General features: G+C 42.6%; 1 protein-coding gene across 1 annotated transcript in view; it reads right to left on the bottom strand.

The window, feature by feature from the left end:
• Positions 1–2,921: 2,921 nt before the first annotated feature.
• znf536 (zinc finger protein 536) overlaps positions 2,922–15,244 on the bottom strand; it is a 118,409-nt gene continuing 106,086 nt past the window's right edge. The window contains exon 5 of the mRNA XM_022742019.1: positions 2,922–3,202. Coding sequence (XP_022597740.1) covers positions 2,922–3,202 — 281 coding nt within the window. The remainder of the gene's footprint in view (positions 3,203–15,244) is intronic.

Here is a 15,244-nt window from a genome sequence, read left to right on the forward strand (position 1 = left end):
TTACTTTTCCTTCCGTAGGCTATAGAAATCCTCTTCATTTAGGAATGTGGACAGTATTTGGACTAGGATTGCGTACTACAGAATCCATCGCAGGCTGAAATACATGTGCATGGTTACTTTTTCTTCATCGTTTTTTTCTAGCACCAGTGATTATAATTGAGAAAACTGAATGTGCTACTTCAATAGGAAGCTTCACGGGGATCAAACAGCATGGGGACAATGGAATGGATTATTTTGGGATTACAGCAGGAGGGGGGTGGGGTGGGGGGGGGGGGCATATCATTCTCAGGGATGGACAAAGAGTACAAGTCACAGAGGAATGACAATAAAAAAAAATTGCCTCATCTGAACAAGATGATGAAAACATAGTGATTCACATGCTTTAGTGAGCTGGAAAAGCCAGGTGCCAAACACTGGTGCCAAACAAAATGGATTGTGTACTCTTTTGAAAAGTTTTTTTTTTTTTTTTTTTTTGTCCCCGCTATTGACTTTTTTTTGTTAATATACGTAAATGTTGAGCACACACACACACACATGTATACATACATCCAGAAACGCAAGCTACAGCCATCGAGAATAACAGTAGTGCATTGGACTCTATAGCTTATACTACATTAAGTTATCTGGATCTCATAGGGTGAATTTCAGTGGGAACACACTCAGGTACGATAAGGCAGTGAGAACTAATGTCCTGTTGGCTAAAAACAAAATTAAAAATAACTGAAGAAAATTTCATTTTTCTTCAAATATTGTCGTTTTCTGTCGGGCAAAAAAGTTCAAATTGTAGTAATTCAAGCCATAATTACAGCAGTGCAGCAGAACGTTGAACTTCCTGTCAGCCTTGTGCACATACTCTTCGTTTTCTTTCGTCTACACTTCCGCTCTCCTTCTTTCTATCTGCTCTCCCCTCTGTGCATGCAGCAGGATTGTATTTCTTATGTTGTTGTTGATCGTGTGTGTGTGTGTGTGTGTGTGTGTGTGTGTGTGTGCATTGTGTTGGACTCTAAACTCCTTTAGGAAGAGCCGTGGCACTAAGGCCCTGGGGTTTTAAGAGTTTAGCCCTTCCCACCGCTGCATGCGTGTTTGCGCTGGAAGATATTGACTTTCTTAAAGTCCGGATCATTTCTCGTTATCAGAAAAACATTAACAACCCCCCCCCCCCCCCCCCCCCTTACCACCAACACCAACACAAAGCCCCATACTTTCTTATTCTCCTTGCCCAGTCATAACCAACAGCTGCCGACACAACAAAGTACAATCAGAGTTGATACTTTTCTGCCCTTAAAGCAATCGAGCTCGGTTTTACAAGATCAAAACATTGTTTTCAATGTTTTATGTTACTTTTTCCCCTCAGGAGTAAAACCCATATGAATAAAAAATAAAACACTACTATGCACAGAAAAAGAATGCCTCCTTTGAAAATAAACAAACAGTTTTAGAAATACTTTTTTTTAATATAGAATAGGTAGTATAATCAGAGACAAAAAGCAGGGTAAAGAAAATGATTATCAAATTTTTCATCATGTCCGACCCCTATCAGAGCAGGAGATTAATCCTGCTTCTTTTCTGACTTAAAGGTCTCCAACTTTTAGGTGAATGCCACACACCTTACTCTATATGTTCAGACCACAGCTACATGTAGAACCCCCCCCCCCCCCACACACACACACACACACACACACACATAACACGGTCCAGCTCCAAAACCCTCATCTGTCATCATCAAAGCGGCCCGAGCTAAAACGCAATCAGTTGAAACTTCCCGTCCTGCTCTCGTGTGGAGCCTGTGACGTGACGTCCAGACGTCGCATTGACAAAACCAGAGCGAGCCTCAACGTTGGCTAATGGATGCTTGAGAATACGCCACTGATTGATTTGTGTTATTTTCTAGGCCGTTCCAGGAGGGCTTATTTTAGTAAAAGCGAGTGAGAGTGAAGGGAAGAAAGGCGGAGAGAGAGAGAGAGAGAGGTGACTGGAGGGGCTCCGGCCAGCTGGTGGGACTCAACTTGACCCCCCGGCATAGCGTCCAGAGTTGGATTACCACTGTAGGAGCCTGAGTGTGTGTTTGTGTGTGTGTGTGTGTTGTTGTTGAATTGATTTCCTCTGCGATGACAGCCCCAGTCAGGCTGGCACCAATCCCCCCCCCCCCACACACACACACACACACACACACACACACACACACACACACACACACACACACATACATACACGGCACCATCGCCGCCACTGACCCTGCAACGCGTACACACACACACACAGACACACATACAGTGCTCATCACTCGCACTGGGGAAAAAAAATGGCAGCCACTGGTGTTATGTTCTAGGGTGGCAGTGGTGTGCATTCAAGACGCCTCCTCCTCCTCCTCCTCCATCTTTCATACAGTAACTGTTCTGCTAAATCGTTTACATGGATCATTTTTCTGATAAAAGCATTATTTTTGGAGAAAAATCTCTCTAATGATTTTAGATTACTTCATCCGGCTTCCCTCCTGCCTCATAGCCTCCTTCCTCCATGATTTGTCTGAAAACTCTGATTTCATTAACTCTCTTTTCCTTCTACTCCTGCACATGATCCACTGTGGTTAAAAAAAAAATAAAAAAAAAATGCTGAATCATCTAATCACAAATACATAGATTATAATGATTTCTTAGTAAATGTTCACAAACGTCTAAAACCCACATATAGTATTTTTACTTTGTGTTTACAATGTAGGGAGTGCGGTTCATATCTCAGTCCGTCTCATGTTTGGTCAAAGTTTTCAGCACGGTCGTGTTGCAGATTAGTTTTACAGTGACCAACATTCATGTGCATCAGGGAGCATTTGTCCCGTGACGCAAATCTATGGCATTTCAGATAATGCACAGTCCAACAACCCTCCTTGGTTGCCGTCAACCGACCCTGCCCCTCGCTGATTTTCACTCCTGGTGACAAGACGCGGCCTCGCTGGCAAACGGCACAGCGTTACTCCCGTGGCTTCCTTCCGCTTCCGTCATTGGTTGATTAGATGTAACGCCACCAAAGGCGTCGTCGGGGCTTTTGTCCAGGAAGTCGGACTCCGGGCGGGAGCGTTTGAAGCGACGGTCGGGGTACTGGGTGTTGTCGAAGGGCATGCGGTGCACGCACAGCACGTGAGTCTTCAGGTTGCCCTTCTGGGAGGCACTGTAGGGGCAGTAACTGCACTTGAACGGTCTCACGCCTGGAGAGAGAGAAAAAGAGAAAGAAAATAACAATTTTAGTCCAAACCATGTAGATCTCATGGTCATGTCACTATAACCTGACTTGTTTGCGATTCAACTCGGAGGAGGTAGAAGTGAGTTTTCCAATCAGAGGGTTCTCTCTTAGCATAGACAGTCTCTATGTTACAGCATAGGCAGATGAACACCGGGGCCTCTGGGTAAATCGTTTGGGTGGCTAATATAGATTAACATTCGAGAAGTACTGATCCAAACAGACAACTTCACACAATACCAGCGGCAACAGCTGCTTGGACTTCATGGCACTGGTAACCTGCTAACCAATACTGACAATTTATTTTTCATAGGATCAGTAACAGTAACAGTTAGATGTTATATGCCTCGTAAGAAAGGCCATATTGGTGGAACAGCTACGCATCAGCTGTCTCTAGTGTGATCGTTTTAAATGTACACTGTGGGGATTTCTTGTTTGCACCATTTGTTGTGTGTGAGTATCCTTAAAGCCAGGACCAAATGTGTTGGATGCATTTGCAAACAAAGTTGTAAAGTTTTCAAAAACTTAAGCCATGCATCATTTACAGCCATGATTGCTCACTTGCAGTCTTCTCCTCCCTGTGCTTTAGTTGGCACGTTGCTTGTTTTCTTACCACCACTTTCCAATCAGTGGCATAGTCCTCAAGAAACAAACACAAACTCACTCATGAAAATATGGCTCCATAGTGTTACCAGTGGTCAAAAACACCACAGGGTAGCTTTGAGTTTCAAAGGGCTGGTAGCGGTGTTTTGGGTCAACTATCCTGTGACAGTAAAACTCATCACTGACACCGTCACTGTCTAATTAAATTCTTCTAAGAAAACTACTGTGGCTTAGATAGAACAAATTGTCAGACTTCAGACGTCTCTGGTCCTCCACTGCACGAAGCAGTTTAGTTCTTGACTTGACTCTTAAGCCCGACTGTGGTACAATGAATTCTGGGTAAATTAAGACTTATAAAAAAATAAAAATAAAGGCCGACCGAGGAACCGCATCCAAACCGCTGAGCTCCATTTACCCCAGCAGAAAATGTTTGTCTTTTGGGAGAATTCAACAGTTACAAGGATGTTTCACTACTACTACTTCAAAGAGGAGTGCAACAACAAAAACACAAATCTGATTTGAAAAGAATAAAATAACAGCGGTCTCTCCATGGCAACGTTTGCAAACGAACGGACAAATTATGAGCCACGTTTTCATGATTTCGCTGTTGGGTGCAACTGGTCAGCGTAGGTGTCATTGATTGTTACCATGGTAACATTTGGTCTTAGACCTGAGTTAGGCTGGGGGTAAGGTGTCTTAATTATTTTGGCTTAAAACGAGTCAGTCTTTATTTTTGTGAAACAGTCTGGTGTAACACTACAGACCAGTCTGAAATATCTTTGTGAAACCAGCTCCAGAACATATAAGTGCACATTCCCTGGTAAATTACTTTTGTCATGCAAAGGATGAAATTCTTGTTTCCTGACTGGTAAAATCCTATAAATCACCTGCTGTGTTTTTTGGCCTGCTGGCACACTGCTCACCTGAAAGCTACACTGTCACTGCTGTCTGTGCTGCTGTTGCTCATAAAGCATTTTGAAAAGCCCCACATCGATCCGAGCATCCACCTGTAGGCTCCGAGTCTGCGATCCCATTGGGGGGAAGGTATTATACACTCGCCAGTCCCTGCTGTGGAGAGCTTAACGTTTTCCTCGTGGCGAGTGAACAGGTCAGAGCCCATAAATAAATAAATAAATAAATATCAATGCTGTGTTTATTCCACGCTCACTTAATAGTCTAGCACATGAGATACAGACAGATAACCGTTCACACTTACACCAAGAGGCAGATGCAAATTCCATATGAAAAGGCAGCGGCAGGCTGACGAACTGTAACCCTAAATTGAACCTACACACCTTCAGGCCGTAAGTCAACCTCTCGGGCCCCTCAGGCTTCCACTCGTCCTTATAAAAGTGTGTTAACAAGATGACGGATTAGACTGAGGAACAGAGGCTGGGAGAGGAGGGTAAATTTGAGGACAAAGAGGAGAGGAAAAGTGATTTTCTCATCTGCACCACCCCAGCAGCACTGCTCCGGCTCCTTATTGATACAAATACATCCTCAAAACATTACCCGACATTTAATAACTCGCCTCGCTCTCTGCAGTCAGACAGCTCCCCACAAATTCATTTGAACTAAACTTTTGCAGCTCCCCGAGTCGATATGCATCTTATGAAGAGCGTGCATACATCTAGTCCCCTGAACACAATAGCAGAGCGGAATGAGCCGAGGTATTTTTCTCTATCTCCCCACCTTGCCACAGCTCCGGCACAAAATGTTCTCCCTAGATTGAATCTGATCATCACTGCAGCAAACACAATGGCCCTTAATAGCACCAGCCGTTTGTTTGAGGGATGCCGATTACACTGCCATCATAACCCACTTCACTTAGTTCACTCACTCACAGGCAGACAGAGAGAGAGAGGGGGCGAAATGGAGAGGGAGGGAGGAAGGAAGTGGGAGGGCAGAATGAAGGGAGAGTGTTTGAGCCCCGTCTAGTACTTTAGGTTATTAATAACAGTACATTTGCAGTTACCGTCTTTTTTTTCTTTTCTTTTTTTTTTCCCTTCTTTATCTCTTATTCAATTTGAGATGCTCTAAATCAAATTAACATAGGGGGTTTAAAAGAGTCACGGGGATAGGTAGGTGCAGGGAATATAAATAGGTAAAAGGCCAGGAATTAAAGAGGGAAGATTCTATTTGAAGCACTCACTGGCACACACACACACACACACACACACACACACAAACACACACAGGGTTAGCGGGAGTGAGTGCACAGTCTACATATACCGTATAAAGACAGACACACACACACACACACACAGAGAGGCGTGATGCGAGGATGCGACGAGGCAACGCAGGAAGCAGCTACTTTGTGTTTGGCAATCTGACACAGGCTTTGGAGCCTCTCTGGCTTTCTGATATTACATTGTTTGCTTCGGAGCCAGACAAAGGAGATTGCTACAAGTTTGGAGGCTTTGGATGTTCCAGTTGTCTGAATTTCCAGATAAGCTAGTCGGCGGCACACAATGAAGGGTCCCTTTTATTCGTGTGCAGTTTAATTTCACACTCTCTTACATTACGTTAAGTCCGAGAGGCAGAATATCTCATCCCATTTTACACTTAGGGAGAGTGAGTTATGCCCCCAAACAATTCAACTTTTTTCTTTCTTTTCTTTCTTTTTTTGTTTGTTTGTTTGTTTGTTTTTTCTTTCCTCTCCCTGCTTTACTTACTGTTTGTCTCCATGGACTAAATAAATACAAATCAAGCTGAGTTTTATCTCAGGGGAGATGTTTAGATAAAAACAGAGAGACTGTGAACTGAACTGCACGGCCGGAAAAAAAGTTTGGATAGGACGTATAAACTTGAGTTAGTGTTGAGATTGAAATTGACTTCTGCGGAGAAACTCAGAGACACACAGGCTGTACTTTGTTTTGGATTAAAAATTAAAGGGAGCGTTTCTCTCTCTCTGTCTCTCTTTCGCACAAACACACGCACATATTAACAATCCACATGTCCAGCTACTGTGAAAAGGCCAGACTTGCCATCATTAATCCACGTCCTCTGGTCTGTCCCAGTAACCAAAGCAGCTTACATGCTGACCGTTGCCCGGCAGCACCATATTAACTACTACTCTGTCAAATTAACCTTTTCCTACCACTCCTTTCTATCTCGTTTCATCCTTCTGTTCTCTGTCGCGCTTCTCCCTGTCACTCGCTCACTTTCTAATAATGAGTTACTGTTCGACCTCCTAGTTTTGGCGATCTAGATCTTGTGTTCTGTTCTGTATCACGCGATAGTGATTCGACTTGTACTTACTTTATTAACTTTTAACCAAAATCACAACCTTTCCATCACTTTAAGCAAATGCTTTTGTTGCCTAAACTAGGACGCAGGATGTAAACCACCCACCATCCACCAACTGCCTCCTTTATTCAGTCGAAGAAACTTTGCCACCAAATGTAATTTCTTTTATTTACTTATTTTAAACATCTTTGGGAATGAATGTTGTATATAATTGTACTTCCTTGGAGGCATGAGCTGTTTCCAAATTCAGGGGCCACATCTTTTGGGGTACGCGGTCCATGAAAACATGGCCTCCGATGACTGCAAACCCTCAGAGGTGGAACCAAAATGGTTTATGGAGAATTTCCTACTTATCATTGCTCACTGTTTTATTTTTACTCCACCTAATTCTCTTTTTGAAAAGTGATTCATCAATGGCACGCAATGAACCTTGGGATAGGTTAAGCTGCGAAGGATCCACCCATTGGGATCCTATGTTGCCTGGAAAACAAAGGACACATATCTTGGCCGCATTGATGCGGTCAGTCTCCAAATGGAACCTTTAAAGGCTGCGGTCCCTGAATTTAGACACAGCTAATGTTTCCTAACATGTTAGTGTTGCCCGCACTGTTTGACCTGAAGAGTGAACAGCCGTGGCCCAATGCAGGGGCTGAGAAATGTGTCTTCTGTTTCACAGGTGACGCTAGAATACAGATTGTGTCAGACATTGATTGCATCACAGTGACACGACTAGGCTGACCCATTTCGAAGGCTCCACCCAATGCGGCTGAGAAATGTGTCCTTCTTTCTCTGGGGAACGAAGGCTCCAACAGGTGGATCCTTCGTGGCACCAACTTATCCCAAGATTCATTGCACGCAGGTAATGAAAATAATATGGCAGCAAACGGGGATTAAACTTTTTAATGTTAGAGATGGCTTTCAGCTCAGTTGAACAGCTAATGGTACAACTGTTAAAACCAAGGACCTTAAAACCTCGAGTTTTTGTTAAAAAAAGCTTTGTGTTGTCAAGGGTTGCCAGGTAACAGGAGCAATGCATTGTGACGCAAACGTAAGGGTGACCCAAAGTGAAAATCTTCCGTTGGCCAGACCGTCTCATTTCAGTTTGGCCTTCACAGTATGAAGACCACGTCGCCTGTAGGTTGCGGCCCCTGAACAGGGACACTAATATACTTACATTAAGGGCTAATATTTAAGCAATATCACAGGAGAGGGAATGATGTACTGAATATCAGCACGGCTGTGATTCGCTCATAGGTACGAGGCTGCAGACTGATTACCGAAGACAATCACAACTGTTTGTCTTTTTATTGTTTTAATTCATCATTTATTTCGCAACGCCAACACAAATAGTTCTGCAACTGGACTTGTACTGGACTGTTGCTAAGCAACACATAATCATTTTCCTGACCTGCACAGTGCACACTAGCCTGCTACTTTGTCTACACATTACCTTAGTTGTGCGCTGAAGTATCCAGGCTTCTTCCCTTCATCCTCTTCTGACGACCACACATCATTTAGTTCAAATGTTATTTCTGGAAATATTTTCATCTTTGCAAAGTTTGTTACAATCTAAGAGAGACAACGACCGTTAATGTAGCGCCATTTAACAGTTAATAGAACACCTGTGAAGCGGAGTGATACATGTAGTTAAAAGTCCCAGTGCTTTGTACTCTATATCAGCACTCATGGAATGACTCTTATCCAATCAAATCACATGGTCAGAACTACCTGTTGTATGAATATTGTTAAGAGACAATAATTAAACTAGAGCGATAGGTGATCCCTTTCCCTACCAACATTCTGGAGTGACTACATTTGAAACATGTATGTCACCAGACATTTCAGCAACAGAACTTTAAACATGAACAGACATTGAGTTAATAGATGGTTGTAAGTACTTTCTGCCAGAATGCTCAGTTAATTTCCTCTTTAACCGTCCTTCCTTTTCTCCTCCAGCGTTCTGTGTTCCACTCCTCCCACATCTTCCACAACCGGTCTGTTAGACTCACAGCAGTAACTGTGAGCGCTCTTCGACATTACTGGTTGGGTATTGTCCACACAAAGTACTTAGATCTGATTCCTTGTAGTTGAGAGGTCGACTCTTTTTTTTTTTGCATTTGATTACGTTTGTTTGACACAGAGCAGTTACAAGCAAACGAAGCGCCTGTAAATGTGCCTTTCAGAGTCGCACCTAACTTTGCAAACATGTTGGAAGGTGAAGAGAATCTCAGCTCAGTAGGTAACTTACTGATCATTTGAAACTTTCAACACCATCTCAGCTTTTCATTCAGCAAAGGTGCTGAGTAAGGAGAGTGAGATGAGGTTGAAAGCTCTGAATCATTTGAGCTTCACCATGTACAGTATTCTCTCCAAAGGTCAAGACTGAACATGTACAGTATTAAAGAGTCTGGCAGTAAAGTGGAGTTAAGCCGGGAGGATTTGTTCCCTTTCATTGTCTGGCAAACACATGAAGGAACAGCTGAATATGACAGTTCAGTGTTTGTTCAGTGAGGCTTTTTTCAAATCCTTGTGTCTGGGGGGGTTTTCCTGTAGTTACTTCTGATTGCTCTGCTCTCCTTCTGTTTTTCTCTCTAATGACGGCAGAGGGCATTTCAAGATGTGTGAATGGAATTGACTCAACATACATCAATCCATGGATGACGTCTGATTGTCGTTTCTTCTCATGCTGATCAACAAAACTCTTTTCTGTACATCTCATGTTGTAATTCACAGGCTTCAGCTCAGGCTTCGTACTAGTTGCCATCCTGGCGGGCCTCAGTCTCAATAAATCAGTAAACTCAGTATACTAAAGTCCAGGTTGTTCTGCCGACGATCACTGTAAACTTTCTGAATATCACTGCATCATTCTAACCGTTTGCTTTTTCCCTCAAGCCCATGAAGCCCCCAGGCTGTGTGCCTCTCTCCTTCCTGTTACTCTCCGCAGGTCCTCCCTTCTCCAGAGCTGTGCAGTCTGGATCTGCAACTGCAAACCGCCTACTGCCCCATGATCCTGTCTAACACCTGCTGCTAAACCTGCTAGAATTTACTATGATTAATAATGATAATTATTAATGTTATTAGCTGTCATTACTATTTTTTATCAGTAGGAGCACTACAGTTGCCATTAAATTGCTATCGCTGTTACTGCCGCTACCCTCACTATTATTAATATTGCTATAGTATTTGCTCTCTCCTGCTCTCTCTCTCTCTCTCTCTTTCTCTATCTGTCTCTCTCCAACCCAACCGGTCGAGGCAGATGGCCCCGCCCACCCTGAGTCGGTTCTGCTCGAGGTTTCTGCCTCTTAAAAGGAAGTCTTTCCTTGTCAGTGCCGCCTAGTGCTGCTCTTGGTGGAAATTGTTGGGTCTCTATAAATAATATTATAAAGAGAAGGTCCAGACCTGCTCTCTTTGGAAAGTGCCTTTAGATAACGTATGTTGTGAATTGGTGCTATACAAATAAAAATTGACTTCACTTGACTTGAGCTACATATGGAAGGGAATTATGTCTTAATTATTGTGCAGTAAAATTAAGTCTAAAGGTTGTTTGTTCCAGATTTGTCATTAAAACTATTAAGATGTTACATTAGCTTCCTATATAACTGAGAAGAAGCTAAAGTGCTCTACAAAACTAGGTAGCTACAATATACCTGTTTGCTCAAATGTGTAGTAGTGGAGTTCACACTTTGTGTACCATGGTATGGCAGCTTTCCTCTTCCTGGTCATTAGGTAACCCTGATCCAGGATGATCATATTTTGTATCACATTCCTGTCCTTCATATTTCACTCAATGATTCTGTAGTCTCACTGATGTATCTTCAGCTACCTGTGGTAGCACCACACCGTCATTGAGCATCTTGAATTGACTTATGGTGATTTGTGTTACTTTGACATTTTTCAATCACTAGGGGAGATTGTCTACAGTGGTGCTTTCTGTACAGAATTGTATGAATCCCTGAATGAGTGAATAGTCTGGGGTCCACAATGCATCACAAACCCAGCTCTAACCTTAACTCTGACCTCTAACACCAACCCGATATCCCTAGAAATGATGTTGATACTGGACGATTCTGCTCCTGACCATTTACGTCCGATGCTAATGTTTTTAGTACCCATGTAGTGTGCCCTGTACAATGCGATGTGGAAAGTAGAAAACAGGTCTGGCTTTAATGCTGGAGACCCATCACCAACCTGCGATTAATGTTTCTAACTATGATCCTTCCATGACCTTAATCAATAGTTTTGGTTGCCTTACCCCGACCCCCAAGAGGTAACCATACCTGTCTTGTCTCTATCTTAATCTTCCCCTGATCGTAACTTTATCATCGTTACCATACACAGCTGGCAACACTGCAGTGTCCCAATATGTTTGTTTTTTTTTCCACAGACCATTTGCAAACTCACAACCTTCTCATTTCCCCCCACATCCCCTTCTGATTATTTCGCTCCTCTACCTTGTTTTTCACCAGTGACATTTTACAGTCTGTGTATTGTGACGTTTTCTTTGCTTTAAGTCATTTGTCCTTTTAGCTTTTTATTAAGTTTCCACTCGCTGGGTGGGTCGCCTCGCTAAAAACCTTCACGAGTGAAAGAAGGGAAGAGATACATAGACAGGAATAAAGACAGGGAGAAAAAGAGAAAGAGACAAACAGGAAGAGAGAGAAGAACCAGTGGTCTTGTTTTCATTAGTGTGGTATTATCTAAGCCTGTTAATTAACCCCCGAAGGCCCTCTGCATGGAGATCAGAGGAAAAGTGGGGGGGTTGGGGGGGTTGAAGTGTGTGTGCGTGTGTGTGGGGGGGGGGTCTGTGTGTGTGTGTGTGTGTGTATGTGTGTGTAGGAAAGAAGTACAGTATCACACCACTGCCACAAACATGCCCATGTTACACCTGTCACACATGCACATCCCCACCCACCCTACTTCTCACTCACCCCCCCCCCCCCAGCCCAGTGTAATTATCTTATCTCTACCCACACACACACACAAACACATACACACTCACACTACCGGAGGTCAGTAACGATGGACTTCTCGATCTCTCATCTGCTTTCCCTCCAGGTCCAGGCTGCTTTTCTTCATCTTGTGTTTTTTTTGTTGTTTTTTTCACATGTTTTTCTTCTCTCTTTCCCCACTGTTATTTCACTATATGTTCATGTAGTTCTCAAAATAAAATAATAATTTACTGGGACTATCGTTAGCTTACCGTTACATGCACATAGATTACTATCAGCTGAGCCTGGGAAAACATTTTTCTCGAGCTTGGATCGTAATAGTTTCTTTCTTTTCTTTTTTTCTTGTCTTTGTATTTGACAGTGAGAAGTGACCGGGAGGACAGGAGAGAAGCAGTTACTGCATCAAAGTTGTAACTTACCAAAAAAGCTCTTATACTGAATGGTTTTTGTGGCCATATGTGACAAATACACTGCATATCTCGGAAAAAGTTGTCGTGTCGCCTTTGTCTTGTGCGAGGAGCTATCTTAGGACTGCAACAGATGGCAGCGCTGGCATCACATGGCATTTAAGGACGGCTGCTTTTGGTTGGATGCCAACACGCTGTTCTTGGTCTTCATGTGCCTCTGTACGTGTGTGTGTGTGTTGCATTGTGTTTTTCGTGTGCGTGGGTTTGCACATGTACACATTAAAACATTCTTTCATCTATGTCTTTATGTGTGAATGTGTTTTGGTAAATGAGATTATATGTGCAATCTGTGTGTGTGTGTGTGTGTGTTAGTGGATGTAAAACATACAAGGCGGAAAGGGAGAAACATGGGGAAACACGATCAGTTCAGCAGCACAGGTAGGGGGTTTGTGTGTGTGTTTGTGTGTGTGTGTGTGTGTGTGTGTGTGTGTGTGTGTGTGAGATAGTGCAGGATGGTGACTTTTTCTGTTTTGAATTCATGAAACACAACATTTTACAGGTTCCGTTTACAGAAAGACACACACACAAATGTATCTTAGGGAAAGTTCAGTCAGGAAAAGGGGTCAGGTTTTTGCTGCAAAGAGAATTGTGAGGCGGCTGCCTCTGTCAAATTTCGTGCCGCCTTCGCCCTCCGCCTCCTGACAAAATTCTAGTAGACCTACTTGTTTCCTCGGTACTTGGTGGATTTGACGTTTGTAACTGCAATTGCGGCTGTACGCCGCTACGGCAGTGCAGTGGCGCTGTATCGTAATCCGTGCATCAGGCAGAGCCATCCAAAATCGCCAAAGTAGAAGATTGCGAACGCACTGGATTTTCTGCCTTCGGAAGGAGGTGGTCACCTGATTTTGCGGCTCTTCAAACACGTGAATATTATCTCTTTTACATCCAAGCACATGCAGCTTCTTGAAAAGTTTCTCTAAATTAAAATTACATCCCATCGTTTATGTTTTTTTTTCATAAAGTCTCAAATCACAGATTATTTTAAAAAGAGTCTAATATGAGATACGGTTAATATATATAAATATATATATATATATATTATATATATGAAATTATGCAACATTATCCACCCCTCCAGCACCTCAGCTATGGATGCCTGGCCCCCTTCAGTCAAACCCTCCAGCCAGAAGTTTCCCTCATAGGAAGACGTCCCAACCTCGAACTCTCATTCCTCCACCTCCGTCATATTGGAAGCACCCAATGCATCTGATCACTTCCTATTGTGATCTACTTCCTTTCATTTCTCTTTTAATTCTCTCCAGATTGAAACACATTAATCTATCCATACCATATATTACACAGTAACATACAAATTTAAACCAAGTGTAGAGCCAAAGCTCATAAATGAAATACAAGTTCGGGATTATTTAAAGAAGCTATTAATGTGACACGACAAAGACAGAATAAGACATACAGAGAGGCATGTATAGAGGTTGTAGGCAGAGACACAGATACACACAGAGGGTGTGAGCAATTAAATGTGCTAAACCATCTGTCCAACAACCTGCATGCATGTATGTGGTTGTATGTGTTGCATGTGGTTACATATCTGTTTATTTCACAAAAATAGCTGAACTTGGATTCGTACGAGAGCTGGGCAGGGCATCATCCGTACTGCTTCATTTATATTTATCATATGTATGTACTTTAAGTTCTAATATGTAACTTTTCCACATTAAATGTCTATAAATGACTAGACCTAAAGTATGTTATATTTTGTTTTTGAGTTGTGTTCTTACATTATCCCAAACATTTCCAGAAATCCTCAGACTTAGAGAAATATGTGATTTTAATCATGGTAACGGTCTGTGTCATTTGGTCGCCTGTCAATTATGTCATATCCTCTCTATGATCATGTGTTAGTGTTGTGGTTGGCTGCCGGAAGCTCAAAATTGACTTTTTATCCAGTTTTAAGTCACATTTTGACTTGGTCATTTTAAACTATATATTTTAACCAGATGAAAGATTTCAGTGATCTTATGTCTGGATCTTAAGTTTTCAGAGAAAAAAAGCCAGGCAAATGTGAGACAGCTCAGCTCCAAGCCGCTCTGAGACATCCTGTGTCCGCTGAAGAGCCTAACTGATTGCTTTATTCAGTGTTTCTACCAGTTCTAATCGTCTGGTGTGTTTGTTATGGAAAGGAGGACACCTCTGCAGATAGTTCAGCTGCTAGGAAAAACCTCCTGAATGTCTGGATCAGAAGTTATCAGAGAAACAATTGAAACAAAGATTAGCAGCAATCTCAGCTCCCAGCCTCTCCCTCATATCCTGTGTCCACCACACAGTGTCGGCGAAACACTGACTTTTAATGTAAAAATTCTTTATTCAGTGTTTTTACCAGATTCTCCGGACACTAAATATCAGTTTATTCTGAATTCAAATGTCCTACAGAAAGTCCAGAAAGTGAAACTGAAAAGACGCTGGTTTCTACAACAGGGCGACGATCCAAAGCAAAACTCAAGCAGAAGCTTTCGGAGCAGCCCTCACAATCCCTTAACTCGAACATTATTGAAAATCTGTGGGGGGATCTTTAACATGTTAGGTGAAAGGCGGCTTTTAAATATCTGCGAACTTGAAGTGATCTGTGGGAAGAGTGGGTGAAAATTCATCAACCATCTGCAAGCTGTGATATCCGCCAAAGTGAGCACTGCAAAGTAGTGACTTAGGGTGCCCAAACTTTTGCCAAACTCATGCCAGAAATACTGTTTCTTCATGTATTTATTTGTCCTCGAAATAAGAAGC

The sequence above is a fragment of the Seriola dumerili genome, unplaced genomic scaffold (genome assembly GCF_002260705.1).
Source record: "Seriola dumerili isolate Sdu_G_001 unplaced genomic scaffold, Sdu_1.0 BDQW01000003.1, whole genome shotgun sequence".
NCBI classification, from domain to species: domain Eukaryota; kingdom Metazoa; phylum Chordata; class Actinopteri; order Carangiformes; family Carangidae; genus Seriola; species Seriola dumerili.